General features: G+C 41.7%; 2 protein-coding genes across 2 annotated transcripts; one reads left to right on the top strand and one right to left on the bottom strand.

Annotated features, from left to right (window-relative positions):
• The first annotated feature begins 1,215 nt into the window (after positions 1-1,215).
• On the top strand, positions 1,216-14,740 carry LOC128733124 (polycomb protein Pcl). Its single transcript, XM_053826743.1, has 7 exons — positions 1,216-1,301; positions 2,077-2,998; positions 7,578-7,683; positions 7,747-8,115; positions 8,176-8,402; positions 8,465-9,254; positions 9,316-14,740. Exons 2-7 carry the CDS (start codon positions 2,118-2,120, stop codon positions 10,003-10,005), a joined length of 3,063 nt encoding a protein of 1,020 aa, XP_053682718.1. The 5' UTR covers positions 1,216-1,301; positions 2,077-2,117; the 3' UTR covers positions 10,006-14,740.
• Positions 14,741-14,817: 77 nt separating this feature from the next.
• LOC128732683 (outer dynein arm-docking complex subunit 3) lies at positions 14,818-16,828 on the bottom strand. The gene is made up of 4 exons (XM_053825983.1): positions 16,738-16,828; positions 15,773-16,681; positions 15,525-15,702; positions 14,818-15,460 (listed from the first exon to the last, which is right to left on the bottom strand). Exons 1-4 carry the CDS (start codon positions 16,826-16,828, stop codon positions 14,818-14,820), a joined length of 1,821 nt encoding a protein of 606 aa, XP_053681958.1.
• Positions 16,829-23,786: the final 6,958 nt, after the last annotated feature.

The following is a 23,786-nucleotide window of genomic DNA, read 5'->3' as shown; positions in this document are numbered from 1 at the left end:
TCTCAATAGACCAAATCATCATACCGTCAATTGACAGATACTGGCGCCCTTGTTTACATTTTAGAAAACTTTCCTTTCCGTTTATAGCGAATGTAGCGTGTTTTTTAACATTTTACAGGCATAATGGCTTTTAGATTTAGTCCAAATGCTGTTTAAACTCGGTTTAAACAACAAACTTGCTGTTTAAACAGTTGAAACTTTTTTGGATTCTGCGGTCTGTTTGTAAACAAGGGCGCCAGTATCTGCCAGATGACGTCATCTTGATTTGGTCTATAGTCGCTTTTTACGCGCAGGATACGTCCCGCGTAAATCAAACCGCGTAAATTCCGAACACCGCGTAAAAAAACCAAAATTTCGCGTAAAAAAAAACTTTGTGGATTTCAACACTACGCGAAAAAATAGACGTTTTGAGCACATCCGCGTAAATTCCAAAAACCGCGAAAAAAAACCGCGTAAATACCGAAAACGTATAAAAAAAACCGCGTAAAAAGGGACTTCAGTGTATTTAAACGGCTCCCAGGTCTGTTCTCCTTCTCAGTTCTCATGTCTGTTCTAATTTCATCATCATCGCACCTTTGCGTGAATTGCATTGTCATTGAATGACAACAGTAAAAGAAATTTCCGCTCATCTCGTGTTGCTGTGTCTTTATCACATTCGCTGAGTTCGACTTTTCGAGCAGACAGGGATAGCAGATGCACAGATTTGTTGTCAATTTACGCAATTTACACCTTCAATATTGAGGATTTTTTATATGTAACCCAGCGGGGTGCTATCCGTATCTTAACGAACGGTGTTTGACAGTCCACTTAACGAAGGGCGCTATTTCAAAAAATGCAAGAAATAGCGCCCGTCTGACAGGTAGATTTGCTGCCAACCTTTGTCGAGATGTGCTGAGATGTTGGCAACAAAAACATGGCACCCATCGCAAGCCCCTGATGTAACCGTGTGCAGATGAGTTTTCGCTGCTTAATTGAATATTTTGCAGATTGTTCTGTTTTTAAATTAAAGCAGTTTTGAAATATATGAAGAATTTTTGCTGATATTATTTACGGAAGCAACCAAGGAAGCAACGACCAACGACCGAGTCCGCGTGTGACGTTTTTGATTATCAATCCGGCTTTCGTCTGATTTTCTGGCATCCCTGCGAGTACAAGCAAAAGTGTCAGTAGAAAAATATGGCAACCGCTGTTGCCGCTGGAATTTTTATCTGATATTCAAGGGTAAATCCCGTTTTTCTAGGATAAAAATTGTGTAGTTCAGTTAATCTTTCAATTATCAATGGAAGTAAATAGTGTAGAAGGTAAGCAACAATCATACTAGCTTCGAAAATCACTTTCTTCGGTGCAATTTCACTCAAGTTCAACTCTCACTAGACGGTCGGGTGGAAAAAGAAATGAAAAAGTGGTGAAAAGAAAACTTCACTCAGGGCGCCAACAGTAATGTCTGCTCTTGCAAGTGTTAGCCCCCAAAGAGCAAAAGCAATTCAAATTTTTCTCTGCCTGTTTAATTGACGGCTTTCATCGAACATCGGCTGAATTGCATAATTAGCATTAGATTCATTTTACGAGTTGTTTCCTGGGCCGACGTGTATGTTGGAGCGAAATGGTAAACGAAGGCAAGTTTGAAAGATGGAAATGAAAAAAAAACTAAAATTCCGCTGATGTACGTGCAGAGCGCAAGTTGCCACCCTTTTCGCTCCACGCCCTGCCCACCCCCTTAAACAACTGATACGCGAACGCGAAGGAATAAAACAAAAAATGCATGTTGGTTGAGCCTTGGTGTGCGCGAGGGTGTGAAGTAGGCGTCGACAACGATCGCGTACAGCCGCTAGTTTCCCGTTTCTTCCGCCGAAATTACGAATGAACGAACACGAGTGTAAACGAGACACTTTTTTCCGCTCGCGGTTGCTCAGGTTGACAGTGATTTATGCTTTACGTTTTCCTGGAATTGATCTTCAGTAAAATCTATCATTTTATTTGTGTCTTATAAAAGTTATCAAAACTGTTTTGTTTTACATTTTATAGCACGTTTATACAGTCTGGAAATTACATTCCTCTTTGCTTATTTCTTTACAGACTATCAACAGAAATAAACCTAGAAAGGGAAGCTCAAAGGTATGTCCGCTAACAACGGAGACCAATTTCTGCCGCCAAATGCGATGTCCTCTCTGGCTCACTCTCACCTGTATGGTCACCTTCCATCAGCAGTGGTGGAGAATCCGTTGTTAGCCCTCAAAGGAGGTACCGCTGCTGCCCACGAGCCTTACCATTCGTATAAGCAATTAGATCAATCCCTACCGGCCATCAACAGGCAGTCAACTAAGCAGCAAATCATTATACAAGAGTTCCTTAACGGTAACCATGCCGGCTCATATCACCAGCAGCAGGTACAGCAGTTGCCTTCGGGCAGCGGCGGAAGCCCTTCGAGCAACAGTTCCATAACGATCTTGACCTCCCACCAAAGCAGTTCACCGCCCAACTCCGCGACAGAGCGCCCTGCGCAATCTACGGTAGTACTGGATCGGATCAATATTTGCATCAACAATCATTTTAATGAACCACAGCAGCAGTCAGTGGATGTAGCCAAAACTAGCACCAGTGAAAAACGATCCAGTATTGATCTGGAACCAGATTCAACTACATCGTCTCTAGGGCAACTTCCAGTCACACCGGAAAAGAATAGAACAAAATTCAAACTGCAAGAGGACGTACTAGTGGAGAACAAGGACGGTCGGTTCTATCTCGGGACGGTGATTGCGATCGGATCGGGACAGTGTTTAGTGCGATTCAATGACAACACGGAAAGCTGGTCGGACTTTCGGGAACTGACCAAACTGAGCAGCAGCAGCAACGATGCGGATGACTCGCCGCTGTGCGTTGTTTGCAAGCGACAGAATGCGGACGATTGTGTGGAGGTTTGCGAGAACTGTGGCCGTGGATACCACGTCAAATGTATGGATGGCAACTTTGAGCGAAACGGATACTGGTTCTGTCGAATGTAAGTGGTTTCAGCATTTGTTTATGTGATATTTTGGATTTGGAAAATTGAACTTATTTTCAACTAAATTTGACATTAAATAGTGCTTACATGAAATTCTGCAAAATTATATAGGTAATTGTTAATATGCTAGGTTTAATAGTTACTAGCTCAGAAAATTTTGGATGAGCAGTATTAGCATTGATGCAGACTTGGCAATTAGCACTAAATCCCGACATGTCCCGACACTAAATCCCGCTGTTAATCGAAATCATTATTTAAGTAAAACCGAAACCGTAATGATGTTTGGCAAATAGGCGTTTAGCCCAACAAAAAGGGACCGACTATACACTTTTTTTTTCTTTGTTGGGGACCTTGAACCAATGCGACCAGTTCTTTGATCTATTATGGTGTGTCCTATTTTGCTGTATGCCTTTACTTATGAACAGCTACTATGTCGTTTAGTAATTGTTATTTTAATAGAAGGCATCATCCCAACATGGTAATAGTACACTTCCTTGCAGATGCAGTACGCAACTCGAATTGAGAGAATCACAAGGTATGCGGTACGCTCTTTCAGGCATGGAGATAACTCATTCTGTACTTTAGTCGGTAAAGCCCTAAACATTGCAGTAACAAGAACGCTTCGAATTATTGATCGATGAATGGTGGGAAGCCTATAATAGTCAAGGCAAGCAAAATTTTGCACTAGCGTGGCTCTACTACACACGCTTTTGAAAAATATCACGAAGGCTTCTTTGTAACAAGATCTATGTGTACAGGCAGGTTGCACAAAAGAAAGTACGGAAGTCGGTCATTCCAGCTGCAGAAAATTCTATACAAATTAATTCGCTAGGTCATCTGGACAGGAGTGGACAGAAGACCAGAATGCAAAACCGTACAAATGATGACTCTTTTTTATACACTAGAATCTCGTTTTACGTCCATTCATTTTACGTGATTTCGTTTTACGTCATCTTTTTTACGTCCAAAATTTGAATTAACGTCCACTTTTTTTACGTCCAAATTTGAATTAACGTCCTCTCATTTTACGTCCAAAATTTGAATTATCGTCCTCTCGTTTTATGTCCGAAATTTTGTATTAACGTCCTCTCGTTTTACGTCCAAAATTTGAATTAACGTTGTCGTGAAAAATCATTAGGTGGTTTTAGAAAATTAAAAATAACATCTTTTCTTTTTACGTCCAAAATTTGAATTAACGTCCTTTCGTTTTACGTCCACAATTTGAATTAACGTCCACTTTTTTTACGACCGATTTTTTTACGTCCCCCCAATCGTGGACTTAACGTGTGGACGTGGAGATTTGAGTGTATAACGATAGTCTTTCCAATAGACGGAAGGAACGATAGGAGAAAGTAAAGAATTCAAAGGTGCTGCCATACAAGGTATCAAGTATGCCTTAGATTATATTCACCATGGCAAAGCAAGAACTTTTTTATTATAAATGTTGGTGAATATTGTCCGTTCTTTGTCGTTTGTCTTTAGTTTGCCGACAATGAACGGACAATATTCAATCCTTGAAAAAGACTTAAATACAAAGTCGAAACGTCGGAAAGAATTTAAAACACTGTTTTGATTACTATAACAGGCTGCAAAGTCAATAAAAAGTAAAAATCAAGCTATAAAAGACACCAGTCAATAGAGTACATTTTATACCTACATAGTTGTTCATCAAGAACACCCCTAACAAGGGAGATGAGCTCGAAGTCGGTTGGATGGTTTAGCTCATATCTCTCTGATCCCATCTAGAAGTAAACATCGATGGTTTTATCACAGATGAAACTTTCGCATTAATTCCATCGTCTATTCAAAAACAACTTATTTTTCAGAAAAGCATGTTTCGCAACATGGCCACACCGCGGCGCTTCGAATTTTCAGTATAAAACCATACAAGTGTAAAAAACTTCCAGAATGAAACCCTGCAAGTGTAAAAAACCTACAGTATAAAACCCTGCGAATGCAAGTTCTCCGCAACATGCATAACAGAGGGTGCTAGTGTGCAAGCAAATTGTGTAGGACGATGGTTTTTAAAGGATTTTCTTCTATGTGTCATGTCAGTTCGTCAGTGGTTTTTTCTCAAGATCTATCACTGCTTCCTGTGAAATTCCTCAAGGCAGCCATCTTTCTACTTCAACGATGTCAATTTCCTGCATACACGTTTTCGTGATATAAAAGTAGTGAATGCGTCCGATGCCGCATTTCTGCAGGAGCAGCTGTCAATTTTTGCAAAATGGATAGATAACCGTATGCTGCGGTCAGGCATATTAATCAATATTTTTTGAAAAGGTAGTTCTTTTACAATTCTCGGGTAATTTTTCAAATAGACCTATGTGACAATGAGAGATTCTCTTCGTATTTCCTCTTTTCTGTTTTTTACGACGATACTAACACATTTTTAACACATCAGCTTTGCATTAATCGGTTGCCGGAGTCACTGGTTAGCTAAAGGGTTTGAAAATTTTCTTTTCTATGCATTTACGTAGCCGTGAAAAGCGAAAGAGAGGAGATACGAAGAGAATCTGTCATTGTAACTTAGGTCTATTTGAAAAATTACCCGAGAATTGATGAAGAGACGGTAGTAGAAAGTAATGAAGTTTTTAGGGTGGAGGAGAAGTGCCTGATCGTATTTCAAGGTCAAGACTAAAACACGAGGTTGGTCTATCCCATAGGAACGGAACCTTCAACCAGAAGATACTCGTTGAGAATCGCAGCTAACACGCTAACGGACGAACAACGTCACGAGCAGTGCCTTATAAGCCACAAGTGCCTGTACAGTTTCGTCGTCCCGGTTAGTAAAAACGAGTTATATTAAACTTCTCAATTCGGTGGTTCGATTACAATTAATCGAGAAAGAGACACAGTTTGTGTCTATAAACAACCCAACTCACCAGATGGTGGAGTTGGAAGATGCATCGTTCACTTAATAAGGGGATTGTGCAGTCTCCTTTTATCCCGCGCCTCTAACCTTCCCCCCTATCGCCTTTCCGCTCTTTCTCCTCCACTCTAAAAGTTTCATTACTTTCTTCTACCGTCCCTTCATCAATTGTAAAAGAGCTACCGTTTCAAAAAATGTTAATTTATATGCCTGACTGCATTTCAAGTTCAAGACTAAAACATGAGGTTGGTCTAACTCATAGGGAGTTTCACTCCTATTGTGTAGTTCGAACGAAAGTGGATGGTATTGTACAATCCGCCAGCAAAATCAAATGAACAAAACAAGTCGAACGAAATAAAGGTCCGTTCGAAATACAGAATGACTATGATAAATGGGCGACCGCCGTCTTATATGCACCACCATAAATTCGAAACGTCTTGACGTACATGTTCCTTGACACTTACTTAGACTTAGCGTATATCAATGGTTGCACTCAGTGATTGACCCGAATCAGTGAAATTACACAATGAATTAAGTGAATCATTCTTACTGTGCAAAATTCAGTGACTCGACATTCAAAGGATCAATAACTGCACCGGCAGCGTTCTTGCAATTAGGTGGGATTGGGGAAGGAATGTTAGTGTAATCTTTGTTGTTTTTGGGACCGCGTTATCCTCTGCATCTCCGCAAAGATTACAGGAAGGAGTTGCGTTTTGTGCATAGGATAGGTTTGTTTGGATCGGGATTCACCTTGATAAGTGATGTGATCGTAATTTGACTATTCTTTTAATAACCGTTCAAAAACTACCTAGATTAGTACTCGTTCCACCCACAACGAGCCGACTGATTACAAGTAGCAAACGTAGATACAATATTTTATCGAATACTATTGATACTATTATTGAACTATATTTACAACTGTGCGATTAACTTGCTTTGACCAAAGTCTTAACATAACTATATTATCAATCATGTTAAATTATTTTCCTTTCCAATTTATTTCAAATTTGGATAAGTTGTTATTGTTGATTTATTAGGACTTAAACACAAAGCGTTTATCCGTGCCCTAATCTCTTTAAGTTTCAATCCCCATTTTATTAAAGCTATTCAATTCTTATTGAGACTTTTATCATCACCAATTTGTGTGTAAAAAAAAATCATTTTTAAAAGCTCTTAAAAATGTAGGAAATGATAGTTTTTAAATTAACCATTGTTCATTTTCAATTTATACATTGCAATAAAACTCTCAATTGTAAACTCAACAGTTATGTTCATTACGCCTAAAACTACACTCCGGCACTATGAAATTAGCCAAGCACTTATTGAAAAATACAGTACTGAAGATGATAAGCATTTCCTCTTACTGTCGCAAATATGCAGAGATATAGCGCCCCACACGTTCAAAAAAGTTTCTCCATCGTTGGCCATACCGTACCAGAAGAGAGTGGCTACTAGCAAAAAAGGGAAAGCTCTAAATAAGGAAAAAGGGCTTTGTTGGTTTTGCAATATGCGAATTTCCGTATCAATCACAGATGTACAATTGGCTGAGGGACAAAAAGATGGTCTGAAAAGAACCGGGACGGCGAAGTAACCCTTGCGTAAAGCGCTACATAATTTTGCTCATGTTTGCTGCATTGAATTCATGCAAAAGAAAATTAATTTAGATTATGTTTCTAATGTACCTAATACTTGCTTAAATTTCAGGTGCACATCTCCAAATGGTAAGAAGAAGGACATTCGCTACGTCTGCTCTGGTGTTCTTTCGGAATCGTTGGATCCGCTTACCGATAAATCTCAGCTACCGTACGATGTAAGCGTCAAGCTGCGTGTCCTTGTTGTATTTATTTTTTCTTATAATTTCTTCCATTTGCAGATCGATTCGCTCGGCTGGGACGGTCTACATCGTGTGAACACCGAACAGCACTACTGTTACTGCGGCGATGATGGCGATTGGTTGAGGGAAATGATTCAATGTTGCCGCTGTCAGCAATGGTTCCATGGTCGGTGCATACGTAGTCTGCAGTATCCCATTTTTCTGGGCGATCGATTTTACTTTTTTATCTGCTCCATTTGCAATCACGGGCACGAGTTTGTTCGTCGGCTGGAAATTTGCTGGTCCGACCTAGTCCACTTGGTACTGTACAACCTAATCGTTCGTAACGGTAAGCGTTTCTACGACGTCACGAAAGCTATCGCTCCCTACGTGGAGGATAACTGGAAGACTCTGCAGATGCAAGAACAGGTTTAACAAAAACTATTTTTGAAATCAGTTTCAGTTTTGATCGTATTTTTAAAATTTTAGATGACTAAACTGTCGCCGAATGCAAGAAAGGAAATTATCACTCAAACACTAACCAACGATAGAGTGCGCTTTAGATGCGCTGGAGAGGGAAGCACAATGTGGACCCTACGCCTACCGGAACCTCCGAGTCCACCGAACGTACTGCTGGTACCAGGGCAGATCATTACCGAGCACATTCTGACACATATGTCCAAAGAGAATCGAATATATCGGTTTCTGCCCAGAGTGTAAATATTTTAGTCTCTGCTGTTGTTGTTATCAAGTCTCATTTGTTGCTTTTTATTTCTAGTGCCCTAGAAAAATCATTTGTTAATGATGCACTGAGCCGTGAGAGGATGACCGGCGTTAACTACTGTTCTCCATTGGTATCCGAAGACGATGCTTCAGAGGTTTTCGATACAACCCAAGAGGAGAATAGTTCCGATTTCGATGCTCAAGTCGGTGCAGGCATCGGCGAGCTTCCGGTCGAAGTGCGCGGTAGCGGTGACAGTTGCGATCCATCGGTAGTCCTGGGCGAACAGACTCGGCCAAGCAGTGTTGCAATATTTACCAGTACAGGGAAAAATTCTAGTTCAAATTTAAGTGATTCGCTGTTTAGTTCCAACGCCAAGGATGGCTTCCAATTCGGCCCTGCCGGAAACAGTTCCAAAACGCAAAGCGAAACGGGTAGCATCATCAGCGGGTTAGGTGGCGGAAATCGAAGGGCATTCAAGTCGCGAAACAAAAAGACCGACAGTGAGAAATCGTTGGACATATATGAATCATCGGATGATACCTCGCGGAACACACTGGATTTGATCATACCACATCCCAAAGATTTCAGTGGAAAAAACAACCCCTTCCATCAGCCTTCGGTAGCCACCGGTACCAACAATGGCACTGGTGCTGCAGCAGGGCAGTTGAAGAACAACGAAACAAAAGACTTGATGCAGAAGGCTAGTACCAGTAATCTTAGTCAAATAAGTAGTAATCTAATGAATGGGGAAATGCGCGTAGCGCGTATCGTAAAGAGGAGGCTCAGTGCGCGAGATATTCTGAATGGATCCAAAAGCAAACGAAGAAAGTTCCGGAAAAGTTCGGTAAGCGACAAACTATTTTTGTGACGGCTTCTCGGTGCGTTACTTATTTTCACTTTTCTAGGTAATCGGCACAACTCTAACCGCCATCGCTGCTCCGGGAACAACAATACCATCGCAAGGTCAATCATCCAGCTTGATAGCTTCGCTATTTTCGCAACCAGTCGACACCGGTGGTTGGTCCAGTCAGATAGCGCTTAACACGTTTCTCCCCTCGTCGTCCTCCTCAGGAAGTAGCACACCACCAAGCTGTTCATATTCCGCCAATGGGCAGCCAAATACGATGGTTCCTCAGGCAGCACTTCCAGTTGCTGCTGCTGCTGCTGCCGCAATCACTGCCACCTCATCTTCATCCTCTCCGGCTAGTCTACAGCTAATGCCCAGCTTGCAGGCCCCGCCGCAGAAAAAGAGTCCAATCCACGGGCGAAGGCTGCGCCAGCGTCAGGAACGCAACTATGCCGAATCAAGCCGGCGTACCAGTGCTCCGTCTTCGGTACAGGTAAGCGGCTCTTTGACCACCAGTTTGCCCGGTTCTCCAGTAAAGAACGGCTCAGGTTCGGCCTCGAACGGTGCCACCAGCCCGACCAACAACGGGGGGAATGATCTCCAATCATCGCTTAATTTGTACTTTGGCGCCGCTCACCGCATTCTCAGCGGTGAAAAGTTCGTCATCAAGGGCAAGCGGGTTTCCCTCTCCGGCAAGATGCAGTACCTAATCGAGTGGGAGGGCTGCGCAACACCCCAGCTGATGTAGTTGATTTAATCGTCTGCCTAACGTCTGGAGAGCAAGGGGGTTCAGGTAATTTTAGCAAACTATATTTATGGTAATTCGAACGGTCCAGGAATCGATAACAGTATCTGAATTTTAATGAAGTGAAAGATAGCGCTTAACTTTAACTTGTTTCAAATAAGCCAGTTTACTAGAGAATGTGCGAACAACATTCCAGTCGAGCGTGGTGTTGTCTTATCAGATGAGAAGCGGCAGTTTTCCACAGTGAATATGTTTTAGATGCTAGCGTGCATTATGTTTTAAATTCGGCGCAATCGCGCAATTATTTAGAATGAAAGCTTAATTCATCGTCTCCAATGGAAGTGTGGATCAGGGGAAGTCCAAAACCGAAAATCTCGGAATACTATTTTAGGAGTCGTTTTTATAACGGAATCGATCCAGTGTTACTGCTACTGAAAGGTTCTGAAAATAATGCTGAAAAAATCGTTAGGTTTTCAATTTCAATTTTGTTTTGATTCCAGTTTCCAAAAAGAGTTATCTGTCTTTCAAACATAATTTCGAAATAAAATCGGTTCGGTAAATAACCGGATCGGTTATTTAACGCGTGGAAAATCGATAACAAATTGTGATAATTTACATTTAAATACTGAAAAATAGTCATATTCTTACACTTGGGTACATCAAAACTAAAATTTTTTAAATGTTCAATTCAGCTGATATTTTGTAGAGGTGTTTGGACTTATCCGAAAGTTTGTAAGTCAGCTCACAGTCAGTAGCATGAATGAATCGAAAAAAAACTGGAGGCAGGTTCTGACAACGTAATTCGTCACGCTAAGTTTACACATGGTTGTAAAAACACGGGCACAGAAAATCGACCATTATCGGGGGTTAGCTTCCTGGTGAAGGTTATCACTTCGCATCATACGGGGTTCATCGTGAGACGGTGCTTCTGGAGCGCGTAAGGAGCAGTCGAGTCTTTAACATTAAAAAAAAAGTTTCAGATAATCGGTGAATCAGTGCGCAAGACCGTCGTGTACGATGCTAACGTCGTTAAATAAGAAAAAATCCATGGTCCGAGCGGATTGCCTTGTGGAACCCTGGAGAAAACGGTTAAAGAGTGCGAAAGGGAACTCATTAATGTATGCCGAATTTTTCCAACATAACAACAGTGATTTGATGATTTAGTTTGTCAAAATCATCGAAAAAAGACGCCTGAGCTGATAGATAAGCTAAAGAGCTGTCGAATTGGGGCAACCAAAGCGTCAATACAACTCATTTGAATGGAAGGTTCATCATCCGGACCAAAAGAGGTTGAGATTTTTAGTTTCGAAGCGGCCAGCATAAATCATGACATCACCAATAATAAAATTATTTAAAAAATCCCGAGATCGGCCTACATGTTGTTAGTTGATATTTGGAAATGTCGGTCACAGATGGTGTTAGTGTTCAAGCAAAATGTGCGTGACGACATTTTTGTTGGATTTTATTCAAAGGGCTATGTCCGTTAGTCTGTGCTTCTACTGTTCGTTTAGATCACCTCAATATTTTTTTTATCGATCCTCTTATGCGCCACGGGTTTTAACCAGGGCCTGGCGGCTGTACATCGTTGTATCACGAATAGGTATGGTTAGGTTTGTAAGACCAATTTCGCACTCCTTGTTTTTCGGGCCCACACAAGTTGCAGTTTAGGTGCATATGGATTAGTTTGTACTTTGTGGAAAGCATTTTTGGTACGAGCTGCGATTCTTGCCACACAAGCATAACATCCTGTCAGGAGTCTGGCTTGCTTGATAGTCGCAATCAATAAGGCTCTTACATAGTAGATTATTTATCGGACTAGCGTCCTAATGAATTCCAGAAAAAAGCTGGGAAGGCGCAAACATCTTAAACTAACTTCTTTTTCATAATAAATAACATTAAAAAATTACAGTTAGCAGACAAGCTTACAAATGATCTATTTAAACTAACAAAGTTGCGTTAGTCAGGACAATTCTTGCGTAACTTTTCGAAAGGTCTAACACAGCAATGATAGATTTTATTCGCTTCTGCTCTCTTAAGTTTATTACGGATATACAAATGCACTTGATATTTTGCGCTGAAATACGTCTATATTGCCGTGATAATCAGAAGAGACGAACATTGGTGAGAATGTTGATTCTTTCAATGCTACATTGGCGTTTTAAGAAGTAACGCGAAAGTTCTTGTAACAGTCCATTATAGCAAAAGTGCCAAGTTAGGGCAGGCAATCTTAGAGGAAAGAATTTTAGCAGCAAAAACTGCTTTAGTAATATTCCTTCTATTCTCGGGTGAAGTAATGCCAAGCAATAGACAGGATTGATCTAACGATCGCAAAGGAGATAATCGAGTTCATGAAATATCTTAAACATAAATCCGTGTATCCGACTAGCCACTGGTTGCTATCTAAGTGTGAATTCTGTGTCTAAGTACACATGTCAGTCTTTTGCTTTCTGACTGCTGCAAGGTGCAATTTCTGATAGAATATTTGAAGCTAAAGACTTCCAGGTCCTTTGATGAAAAATATGACGACGCATTTTCCTACGCTAAAGGTAATTCTGCTGACTTCACACCGTTCAGCAAATCGATACAGACATGCTTGAAGACCAGTTTTTATTAACCATTGAGTAAATTCGCTGCATCGTTAAAAACAAGGACAAGAAGCTAGGTCCAAGTTTGCTGCCTTGTGGAACTCCGGAGTGGTTAGTTTGCATAGCTGTCCTGCTGAAATGCCTACGCTTGCTGCTTCGGCCTAACGGCCAGAACAAGCATTCAGAAATTGAACAACCAAGTAGAAGTACCAACAACGACAACGTTACGCATGTTACATCTCCCCCCGGCAGGGGAGATAACTCCATACGCCCGTCTTTAGATTCTCTAAATGACAATGGCGGGACATAAATGCCATCAACGCCTTTAAAATTTTACAATTATTTTAATTTTTTCTACCAATTTATAAAGTTTTAGCATTTATGTTAGGAATTGAAAAAAAACTAATGCATTTCACGCTCGAAAGCTTCCATCAACTCTGCCAAGACAACATCGGTTTCAATCCAAATCGCAGGTCACCGGTATTAGCTCAAGGGTATAATAATCAGGAACAGAACGTAGAAGTTTTTATACGCAGTCGTCAATCGTCATCAATAAAATGGTAGCAGAACGAAATAAAACAACGGAATGTGTGTGCGTGGACTCGTCATATTTTTATACGTCATTTTATGACTGCTCTCAATCGGCAGTCACTCGAGCGTTCAAAACAAATATATAAACCATTGTTGTTCAATGCATTACACAGTAAATGTCTCCTTAGATGGATTGTGCAAAGTAATTAGCGTAAGACTATAGATACAGTGAATTGAATTTTAAGCTGATAAACTGCCAAAAGTTACTACACATATAAATAAATACTACTCATAGTAAATTAATACGCCAGTATCGATCCCCCTAACTGCTATTATTTTGCAATTACACTTTCGTTTCAACTGCCGTAGCAGCTAAAAGAAAAAGGTTACACGGTTAATGCACTCTCGGCTGCACATTAAGCGGGAATCACTTTCAATCCCGACGCATTTGTTCCCGAACCGAACAATACGCAACAAAAACATAAACACTGCCGGAATCTTACGATAAGGACAAAAATGGATGTAAAATAATTCTTTGTAGGCGCACTATAATTAATTTTAACTGAAAAAGGTATATTATAGAAAAGACTATCAAAATTATGAATTGCACGCGGAATTGAGGCCAACTTTCAAAATATCGATTTAGCTTAACCGATCAGAGAATTTCAAGACTGTCTGTATCGAAAATCAAACAAAGCCTCTAACTTCCGAGCTCTGTTTGAAAAAAGGGACTGCCTCTGTAATCTATTTGTCTCCACAAGGGACCTGCTTTGGCCATTACTTCATTGCTGAACTTGCCAAGGACTACCAGCAATGGTGGTTCACCCGTTGTACTCATCAGAGTTACAACAGTTTAAGTTTATTTTGAACAAACCTTAGCGGTATTCGATTCGGGCAAAGGTAAATCTCAACTTGATGGAAAGAAAGCGTCCCGAAAAAACACGAAAAGTCACTGTCGAAGGAATATCGTTTCCCAGCCTAGATCCTCACGATTATTATCAATTGTCTGTCTCAGTAACTAAATGACTAACGGTGACAAGTAGCGAATTTTGTAAGGTTCATAATTGTTCTATTCTAAGTGAAGACACACGTGACCGACAAAACAATGGCACTGCGCCAAGCACTGATAAAACTAAAGTATCCTCAATGATTAAAGGAACTAAATCGTAGTTGTTTAAATTATTATTCCTCTCCCGTAGTAAGCCTAGGTTCTAAACTTAAGCCCACTTTATAAGTCCTAATAATTTGTAAATTTTGTTGAAAGTTATAAGAAGTGAATTTTGTTGACTCTAAGTTGTAGGGTGCACGTTTATTCGGTAAGGTTAAACAAAAAGTAATAGCGAAGATAAAGCACACACTATTTAAGTTCAATTATTTAGCCAAGGCGCAGAACAATTCGGAATCGATCGTAAATTTAATTCGATTGTATTATATGTGTAACACAATTAATAATTAAATTAACTAATCAAACACAAACGATCCTCGGCGCTGAGCGAGCATCGATAAACTGAAAATGCAAATCTATATTGAGTGTACTGTAGAATATTATTGAACTTGAGTATAGCACGCTACCCACGTTAAATCCCAACGATGAAGGACGAACTTCATCGGGGTTTGGAGTACAGTGGCAGCTTACAGATGCATAACTCGTGTGTTGGACTGTTTGATTGTTTCAGTAGTGATATCACCTTCTTTCTATCTAACGCCTTTTGGGCGGGGGTATTCGAAAGCCCTTTCGTCTAGATTTCGCTTCAATAATCATATTAGCCTGACGTTTCAGATAACTTCGCGATGGCACTTCGGCTTCGTCATCGGAGAGCACCACAGTGGCTCCCGGTCCGGGTGAAGCCGATGAAATCTGAGCCGTCGTCCTGCCGGCAATCAAGTTTATATACACCGGCGGATATGCAGGGGGCTTTTCACGATCATCCAGTCCCGAGGAAGTTCCAACCGATGGAGTAGATGCTGGCACCAGCAAAGCACTAGCCGGTCGAAGCGCTTCACTCTCTTCCTCCGACATGCCACTGTCTTCGTCATTTGCCAACTGTCCGCTGGCTATCATTCCGAGTTTGATCTTTTCTTCCAACATGTTACCCAAGTCGTCCACGGAAATGTTGCCGGATGAGAGATCTAGTTGTTCCATCGGCTGGCTAGGCATCCATCGAGTAAACTGCGGACCTATGTTCTCGTCTATTTCGCGCAACGTTAGCAGTAACTCAACCAAAGCGTCCTTTATCGTATTAAACACGTTCCGTGTATAGTCAATGGATTTCTCACATTCCTCGCGGCTTGCTTTCAGTTCCTCGATTGAGTTTCGAATCTTTTCCAACTCCTCTTGATTTCTGCAATGATTGATAAACAAATTCTGATCATATCAGAAAGGTCTTAAGTGGATCAAAAACTTACACATCACTATCCTTCACATCGGCAAACTTGAACGCATCCAATTGAGCGGTCATTAATTCCCGTTGGGCCTCAAGTTGCTTCTTTTCGTTTTCAGTTATCGTACGGAGGTACGTAAGCCGAGCGGAGGCTTCCCGTTGTGCCAAAAACCTATCAACGACTTCGCTCGCTGCACTAACACCTACCGATCGGTCATAAAGCAAATCAAATTCGTATAAGTATCCTGTTCATTTTTTTGGTCTTTTACTTACCTATTGCCTGCATCAGCTTCTTAAACTTATGCTCCATATCGGTAGCGGAGTCTTTGTCGTGACCTCCGCCGTCTTCCAGATCACCCTTACCACCGCCATGCTCCCCTGTGGCGGACAACACGCTCTCCTGATGAATCAACGTCTTACCGGAGGAAAAGATTTTCCTCTCCAGTCGTTCCAGTTCCAGCTTGCGTTCCTCGACCTGTCGGCGGAAATCTTGCGCCTGCTTTTCCCTCGCCTTGTTGGCATAAATCGTTGTCTGTTCCTGTCGCTGCAGGATCGCCTTTGTGTTATCTCTCATTTGCATCGCTTCCTTGTGTACGGCTTCCAGTTTCGTGATTTCCGCTTGCTGCTCCGTGATGGCCACCTCCAGATCCAGCAGGGAGCTTTCGAACTTTTCGGCATCTCTCATCAGTGAGGATTTGATGCCACGATATTTCTTTCGAATATGCTCCGCTTCCATCCACTGAACCGAGGTTCGATGAATTTCATTTTCAAGGTGTGTGATCAGCTTTCGATTGGCGTCCTCTTCGACGGTTTCCGGGGGATTTAAGCCATCTGCATTTGAGCTCTTGTAAGCCATTAAGGCATGGTATTGATCGAGGAGTTTTTTGTAGCATTGTTCTCGCTTCCGGTACTTCGCATCGGCCGCATCTACCTGCTTGTTAACGTCAATGACTTTTAGATCAATAACTTCCACGGCGTCTTGGACAGTCTTTGCACCAGGCGGAAGCTGTACGCGACGCTTAATCTCCTGTACGTTTTTTTGCGCCTTGGCACTGTTGGGGTTGTGCAAGTAGGACAACTTGTTGGTCAAATCTCGTACCTCCTTTTTCAGTTCGGTTATCTTCTCGTTCTGTATCTTTTTTGAATCGGCCCATTCTTCAGTGTAGGCCTTCTTTTGACCCTCTGCAAGCGACAGGACTTGTTAGGTTGTTGATTAGTCAGTAATTTGATCGACTTACCGGCTAGAGTAACCTTCTTCTTTAGCTCGCCGATTTTTTTATTCGTAAGAGCTAAACTTTCCACATTCAAAATCGGTTTTGGAGTCGACATAGCTCCAAAAAATGTAGAATTTATTTCTCACTCAATAGAATCGTGCATGTAAAAAATTTCTTAATATTAGCGACCGTTTGATATCGATCTAACAGTTGTTTTCCGAACGACACTGGAGTAATTTAACGTATTTATTGAGGGGAAATCAATGCGCATGTCTATAGTGGAAACTTTTGGATACGTGCATATCACCGGTAGACGTTTTACAAACAGTTCGCCGAATTAGTTTCCTCTAAAGGTATTTAGACATAAATCGGTATTTGTAAAGGTATTTAGACATAAAGGTATTAATTTGTACATAAATCGCGAATCTCGGATAACCTTTGTCACAATCTCGAGTTTTGCAAGTTTCTGAGGAGTTCATGGGTGGGTTAATATACAAATTTTCCTCACAGTAAAATAGAAAACAACCTCCCCTAATTGCTTAGCCTGATAAAATAATAGCATTATAAGAGGTCAGTAGACCTAGGAAACTAAATAAACCTAATTGATAGTTTTTGCTGATCTTGTTATTGACTAATGTTTTATGGAGTCTAAAATTTCCCGAGTTCGATTAGTTTTTAAGTTACGCAAAAATATCTGTTTTATTTGTATGAGAGTCCTTATCCCCCTAACACACGGATGAGGGGACTAAAACCATCATAAAAAAAATTTCTGCCTCCAAAACCCCCCACATGCCAAATTTGGTTCCATTTGGTTGATTAGTTCTAGAGTTATAAGGAATAGAAAGAATTCCTGCCTCCAAAAACCCCCACATACCAAACTTGGTTCCATTTGATTGATTAGTTCTCGAGTTATGAGGAAATTTGTATTTCATTTGTATAGGAGCGTCCCCTCCTAAAGTGGCATGGGGTCCTAATCCACCAAAGGAAAAATTCTTGCCTCCAAAACCTTCACATGCCAAATTTGGTTCCATTTGCTTGATTAGTTCTTGAGTTATGAGGAAATTTGCATTTCATTTGTATGGGAGCCCCCTCTCTTGGAGAAGGCAGGGGTCATAATTCCTCTCCCAAAGAGAGAAGGGGTCTCAATTCACCATAGAAAATATCATTGTCTCCTAAAACACCCACATGCCAAATTTTGTTCCATTTGCTTGATTAGTTCTCGAGTTATGCAGAGATTTGTATTTTATTTGTATGGGAGCCCCCTTTCTTAGTGGGGGGAGAGGTCTCTAACCATCATAACAACCTTCCGCGGCCCCAAAAACTCCTACATGCACATTTTCACGCCGATCGGTTTAGTAGTTTTTGATTCTATAAGGAACATACGGGCAGACAGACAGAAATCCACTTTTATATGTATTGATTTGTATGGGAGCCCCCCCTCTTAGGGGGGAGCGGTCTCTCACCGTCATAAGAACCTTTCCTGGCCCCAAAAACCCTACATGCAAATTTCACGCCGATCGGTTCAGTACTTTTCGATTCTTTAAGGAACACACGGACAGACAGACACAAAGAAATCCATTTTTATAAGTATAGATTTAGTTAAACCCGTGAAAAGCGATTGAAAATCATGACAACTTGGAAATTAAACAATAACAGGCTATCGGGTGTCCAGATTTAAGGCCCCACACCAATCATCGTCCTAGCGCTGGCACTTCAAATACGGCTGTGCACGATGGTCGTCCGGTGGAACAATGAGTTTAAGCCACAGGGCTTTGCAGGTTGCATCCACAAAATTCGATACGCAATTAACGCACATTCAGACCGAAACAATCGGAATAGACCAACGCCACGTAAACGGACTATGGATTGGAAACCCGGAACGTGAATCTGTTATGTGTGCCGGTGAGCGGGCATCGAAACGAGAAGAACGATCTTCGGCACAAGTAGTCAACTCCTAGCCTGCGCCGACGATCTTGACATCATTACTAGTAGCTAAACATCATTACTTTGGACGGCGAAGACAATCTACGCCAGACTAAAAACGGAGGCTAGGAGGATTGGGTTATAAATCAATGCGTCAAAATCCCAATATATGGCAGGATGAGGCTCCAGAGAAAATAACGCGTTCGCCTTCTACGGACAGTGACTATTGACGGCGATGAACTGGAAGTGGTTGATGAGTTCATATATTTGGGATCTCTGCTCACCGCCGACAATATAATACGGGTAAACATTTTGCAACGCATTTAAGCAAAAAGTCGAGCCTATTTTTCCCTCCGCAAAACGCTTCGATCAAGGGGCATACGTTCCCGTAAGAACCAGACGACGTACAAAACGTTCAAACCAGTAAGCCTCTACGAACTTGAGACTGTAACTTTACTTACGAAAGACATACCTACATTTGCGCTATTTGAACGAAAGGTGTTAAGGACTATTTGGAACCACGAGCTGCTGGTACTACTTCGAGAGATACATCTGGCGAAAATTGAGGAACTATGGTGGAACAGGCATGTCGCAAGGATGCCGGACGACTGTACAGCAAAATCTGTTCCCTTAAGAACACTACCGGCACCACGAATAGAGGGGTATAGCGTGCTAGATTACTCGACCAGGTTGAAACCGACTTACATGTGTCGAGACGCTCCACGAATTGACGATGAGTAACCCAGGACTGAATACAGTGGAGGGAAGAATTCTTGATACAGCAAGAGCCACCCCGGTTCTATACTGCTAGAAAAGAGGTGTGATGTACCTGCATAGCACCAAATCAGACAGAAACACAAATCGACTACGTTTTGATTGACTGGTGATACTTCTAAGACATTCAGACATCATTAGCGTTAAGGTCTTCCGAATTTTGACTGGTTAACTTTTACATTGTGCAAATTTCTGGTGGTTTGTCGGGCTCATAGGAATCCAATAGGGAACTTCATCTTCGTTGGTTGGTAAACGGCTGGATAATGCGTAAAACAAACCCCATAGCGGTTCTCAGCCTCCTATCCAGCAACTCCAATATTCCTATATATGCAAAAGCACGTGATTGGGTGGGGGCCAACCGACAGTCGTATGTGCAAGTTGCGGATTTGCGGTGGTTTCTTCAACATTAGCATTATTAACGTGTAAAGCCCATACCTTGGAAGTAAGGAGGACGACAAGGACGCTTTTAACGCGCAGTTTGAGCGTAAATACGATAACTGCCCAAGACATGACCTCAAAATCGTCATTGGATACCTCAACACTTAGGTAATCCAGGAGGAGGAATTCACACAGGCTTTCGAAAAGTTGAGTGAACACCCACTTACGAACAAAAACGGTCATCGACTCATTGACTTCGCCACCTCCAAAAGTTACAGCTTCCCATATCGGTACACCTGGAGAAAACCACAACAGACGGACTCTCAAATCGACCACATTTTGATTGATGGAAGGCACTTCTCGGATATCATCGAAGTTAGAACCTATCGTGGCGCAAACATCGATTCTGATCACTACCTTTTGATGGTTAAAATGCGCCAAAGACTTTGCGTAGTTACCAACATTCGGTACCGTCGCCCATCACGATACAATCTGGAACGACTCAAGTTACCTGAGATCGCTACTGAGTACGCGCAACGCCTTGAGACTGCGCTGCCGGGTGAGGGATAGCTAAACGAAGCAACTCTCGAGGGCTGCTGAGATAGCGTTTAAGCAGCCATCAACAGCGCAGCAAAAGGTGCCATTGGGTTCGATGAGAGAAGTCGCAAGGAGTGGTTCGATGAGGAATGCCATAGGCTGTTAGACGAGAAGAATGTAGGGCGGGCGTCCCTTGCTGCAGCAAGGGATCCGTCAAAACGTGGAACGATATAGATAGTAAACCAACTTTTTGCAGGGCAAGAAGCGTCGCCTGGAAGTGGAGTGCTAGGAGATGGGACTGTATCGTTCTCAGAAAACGCGTAAATTTTACATGAAACTGAACGAGCAGCACTACAATGAACACCTGGATGGCGCGGAGACGGAAAATCAAGACAACAGGGAGAATAACTACATTAGTACGACGGATGATGGTGATGTGCCGATCTTCACAATAGGTTAAGTGATCGAAAGCCATCAAGCAGCTCAAGAACAACAAGGCAGCTGGCAAAGATGGCATCGTAACGAAGCTTATCAAAATGGCCCCGAATGGGTTGGCTACCTGTTTGCACCGGCTGATAGTCAGGATCTGGAAAACAGAACAGAGGAGTGGAAGGAGTAATATGCCCTATGCACAGGAAGGGCGACAAGTTGGAATGTGAGAACTATCGAGCGATCGCCATTCTCAATGCTACCTATAAAGTTCTCAGATAATTTTTTGTCGTTAATCGCCGCTAGCAAATAGGCTCGTGGGAAGTTATCAAGCCGGTTTTGGGGACGGACGAACGACAACGGACCAAATCTTTGTGCTGCGATAGAGTGACGTGTCGCGGATACCTAGTCCTTATGCACTACGTGTATGCTTTAGACGTTGTCGACTGTTAGTTTCGTAATTTTTATCGTACTTTTTTGGCCTTTTCAGTCTTTTACGGAAATTAGAACTGGCTTTTTCAATTCACTCCGACTCCATAGTCGAAACGTCGGAGTGAATTGAAAAAGCCAGTTCTAATTTCCGTAAAAGACTGAAAAGGCCAAAAAAGTACGATAAAAATTACTTATGCACTACTTATTTCTAGATTTCAAGGCCGCCTACGCTACAATCGACCGTGAAGAACTATGGAAATTTATGGACGAAAACGGTTTGCCTGGGAAGTTGACAAAACTGATTAAGGCCACGATGGATGGCGTTCGGGGCTGTGTGAGGATTTCGTGTGCGTTGTCGTTTGAAAAACGTAGGAGTCTTTGGCAACGTAATAGTATTTCCTGTCTCCTGTTCAACGTCGCGCTAGAAGGTGTTATGAAACGTGTGAGTTTTTACATGCAGGACACGACATTTCAGGCAGTTGCTAAGCAGTATACCAAACTGAAACGTGAAGCAGACAAGATTGGATTAGTGGTGGATATGTACGTCTAAAACCAAGTTAACAGTAGGAATCAAGCGCGATCCAGCTGGCATACGCAATAGTGTCGTAGTCGACTGGGACGTGTTCAGCAGAGAAATACGCAGACGCATTTTTCGTGCTTACTGCGTGGAAGTCGTGCTTACTGCGGACTCCATGAGACTCTAAGGTCTGATAAGCTTCCCCCCGTACCAAATGTACCATGTACAAAACGCTAATAAGAGCGGTAGTTCTCTACGGGCACGAAACGTAGACAAAATTCGACAGGAACTTGAAAACAGGGGCTGTTTTTGAACGGCGTGTGTCTTGGACCCAGGGGCTTGCGATGGGTGCCATGTTTTTGTTGCCAACATCTCAGCACATCTCGACAAGGTTGGCAGCAAATCTACCTGTCAGACGGGCGCTATTTCTTGCATTTCTTGAAATAGCGCCCTTCGTTAAGTCGACTGTCAAACACCGTTCGTTAAGATAGGGATAGCACCCAGGGTTGCCACATGCACAGATTATTCTGTGTTTAACAGATATTTGAAAGAAATCGCCTGTACAGAATCTGTATGCATAGAATACAGATTTTCGCCAAATTACACAGATTAAACAGGTTTTTGAGCTTTTGCTTGAGAGTGAAAGAGACGAAAATAGTCAGCAAAATCACTCTCTATCTTTTTCACTTTCATTGTTTTGTATTGGACAGATTTTTGCACAGATATTTTTCCTCGCCGTACAGATTGTCAGATTTTTCCAACAAAAAACACAGAATTATATGTGGCATCCCTGATAGCACCCCGCTGCTTGGACCATCTTTGGCAGTGTATGTGAGAACGTTGTATGGATGAGAGGGAAGCTGGCGCAGCTTTTCGGCAAACCCAGTATCCAAAAAGTTGCCCAAGTTGGAAGGGTACAATGAGCAGGACATGTTGTGAAAATGCCAGACCCCGCAAAAAATGGGTTTTGCCTCGAATCCGGTTGGTACCAGACGCAGAGGATGGCAGCGTGCTCGATGGTTAGACCAAGTGGAACATAACCTAGAAAGTGTGGGACAGTCGAGAAATTGAAGAACGACAGCCATAGACCGAGTATTTTGGCGGATCATCGTTATGCACGTCAAATTTTATAGGTCATCGCAACAGGATAACACAAAAAACGAGGGGACTTCGTTAAAATGATGATCTTTTTTGGTTGGTGTTCAACATAATGCTAAAGGTGGTTATGTACCGAATGGATTACAACAAGTGGGGCATGATATTCCTAAAATCTTGTCAACTCATCTGTTTCGCCGATGACATCAGTTATCTTACGATGATTGCGTGTAAATTTTGGGTGTAGGTACTCAAGACCGCCTTTTGGTGGTCTCCTTTTTGGTAAATCATATTTTTCAAATTTGGCGTTTCTTCAAATCAAAATCCAAGTATTCAAAATGTTTTGGAATATTTCCGAAAAAATGGAACCAAATTTAACCAAATGAAGTTCGTTAGAAACTAGTTGCATAAAAATTGAATTAAAATCAGTAGAGATAGAGTCAAAAGTGTAATTGAAAGTATCCTAATTTATGATATCGGAGACGTAAAGGTTAGTATCGTTATGACGTGTGAAACATATGTTTGTTTCCTATGTTTAAAATTAACTGAAACTGAATACACTGTTTAAAGAAATATAATATTTACAGCTTTAATTTTAAAAACTATCATAAAATGAATTTTACGTCATATCGCCAAAAATTTTAATTCGTTTTCAGTTGTAAGCTTAATTAATTTCACTTCGGTGATCAATTTCCCCTTAGATTACGGTAAACAGAAATCAAATTCATTACACGAAAACAAAATCAAAGATAAAAAATTGGTATGACAAAGCTCTCCAGTATCAACATAAACATTGAGAGGTCATATTCTGTTTATCCCTTCATCGTCGCCTTTATTATGCATCCTTTGGCGCGCTCTACCTTCGGCACACAATTGTTGAGGACCTCACGAATCGACCAGGTACAGAGCAAAGCAGTGCCGGCCTTTCATAAATGAAATTGTAGCACTACCTGAATTGCGAATATTTGTATATCGACAAAGGACCATG

Source organism: Sabethes cyaneus, chromosome 1 (genome assembly GCF_943734655.1).
Source record: "Sabethes cyaneus chromosome 1, idSabCyanKW18_F2, whole genome shotgun sequence".
Taxonomy (NCBI): Eukaryota; Metazoa; Arthropoda; class Insecta; order Diptera; family Culicidae; genus Sabethes; species Sabethes cyaneus.
The sequence above is the reverse complement of the archived record's forward strand: the minus strand, read 5'-3'. Positions and strand labels throughout refer to the sequence as shown.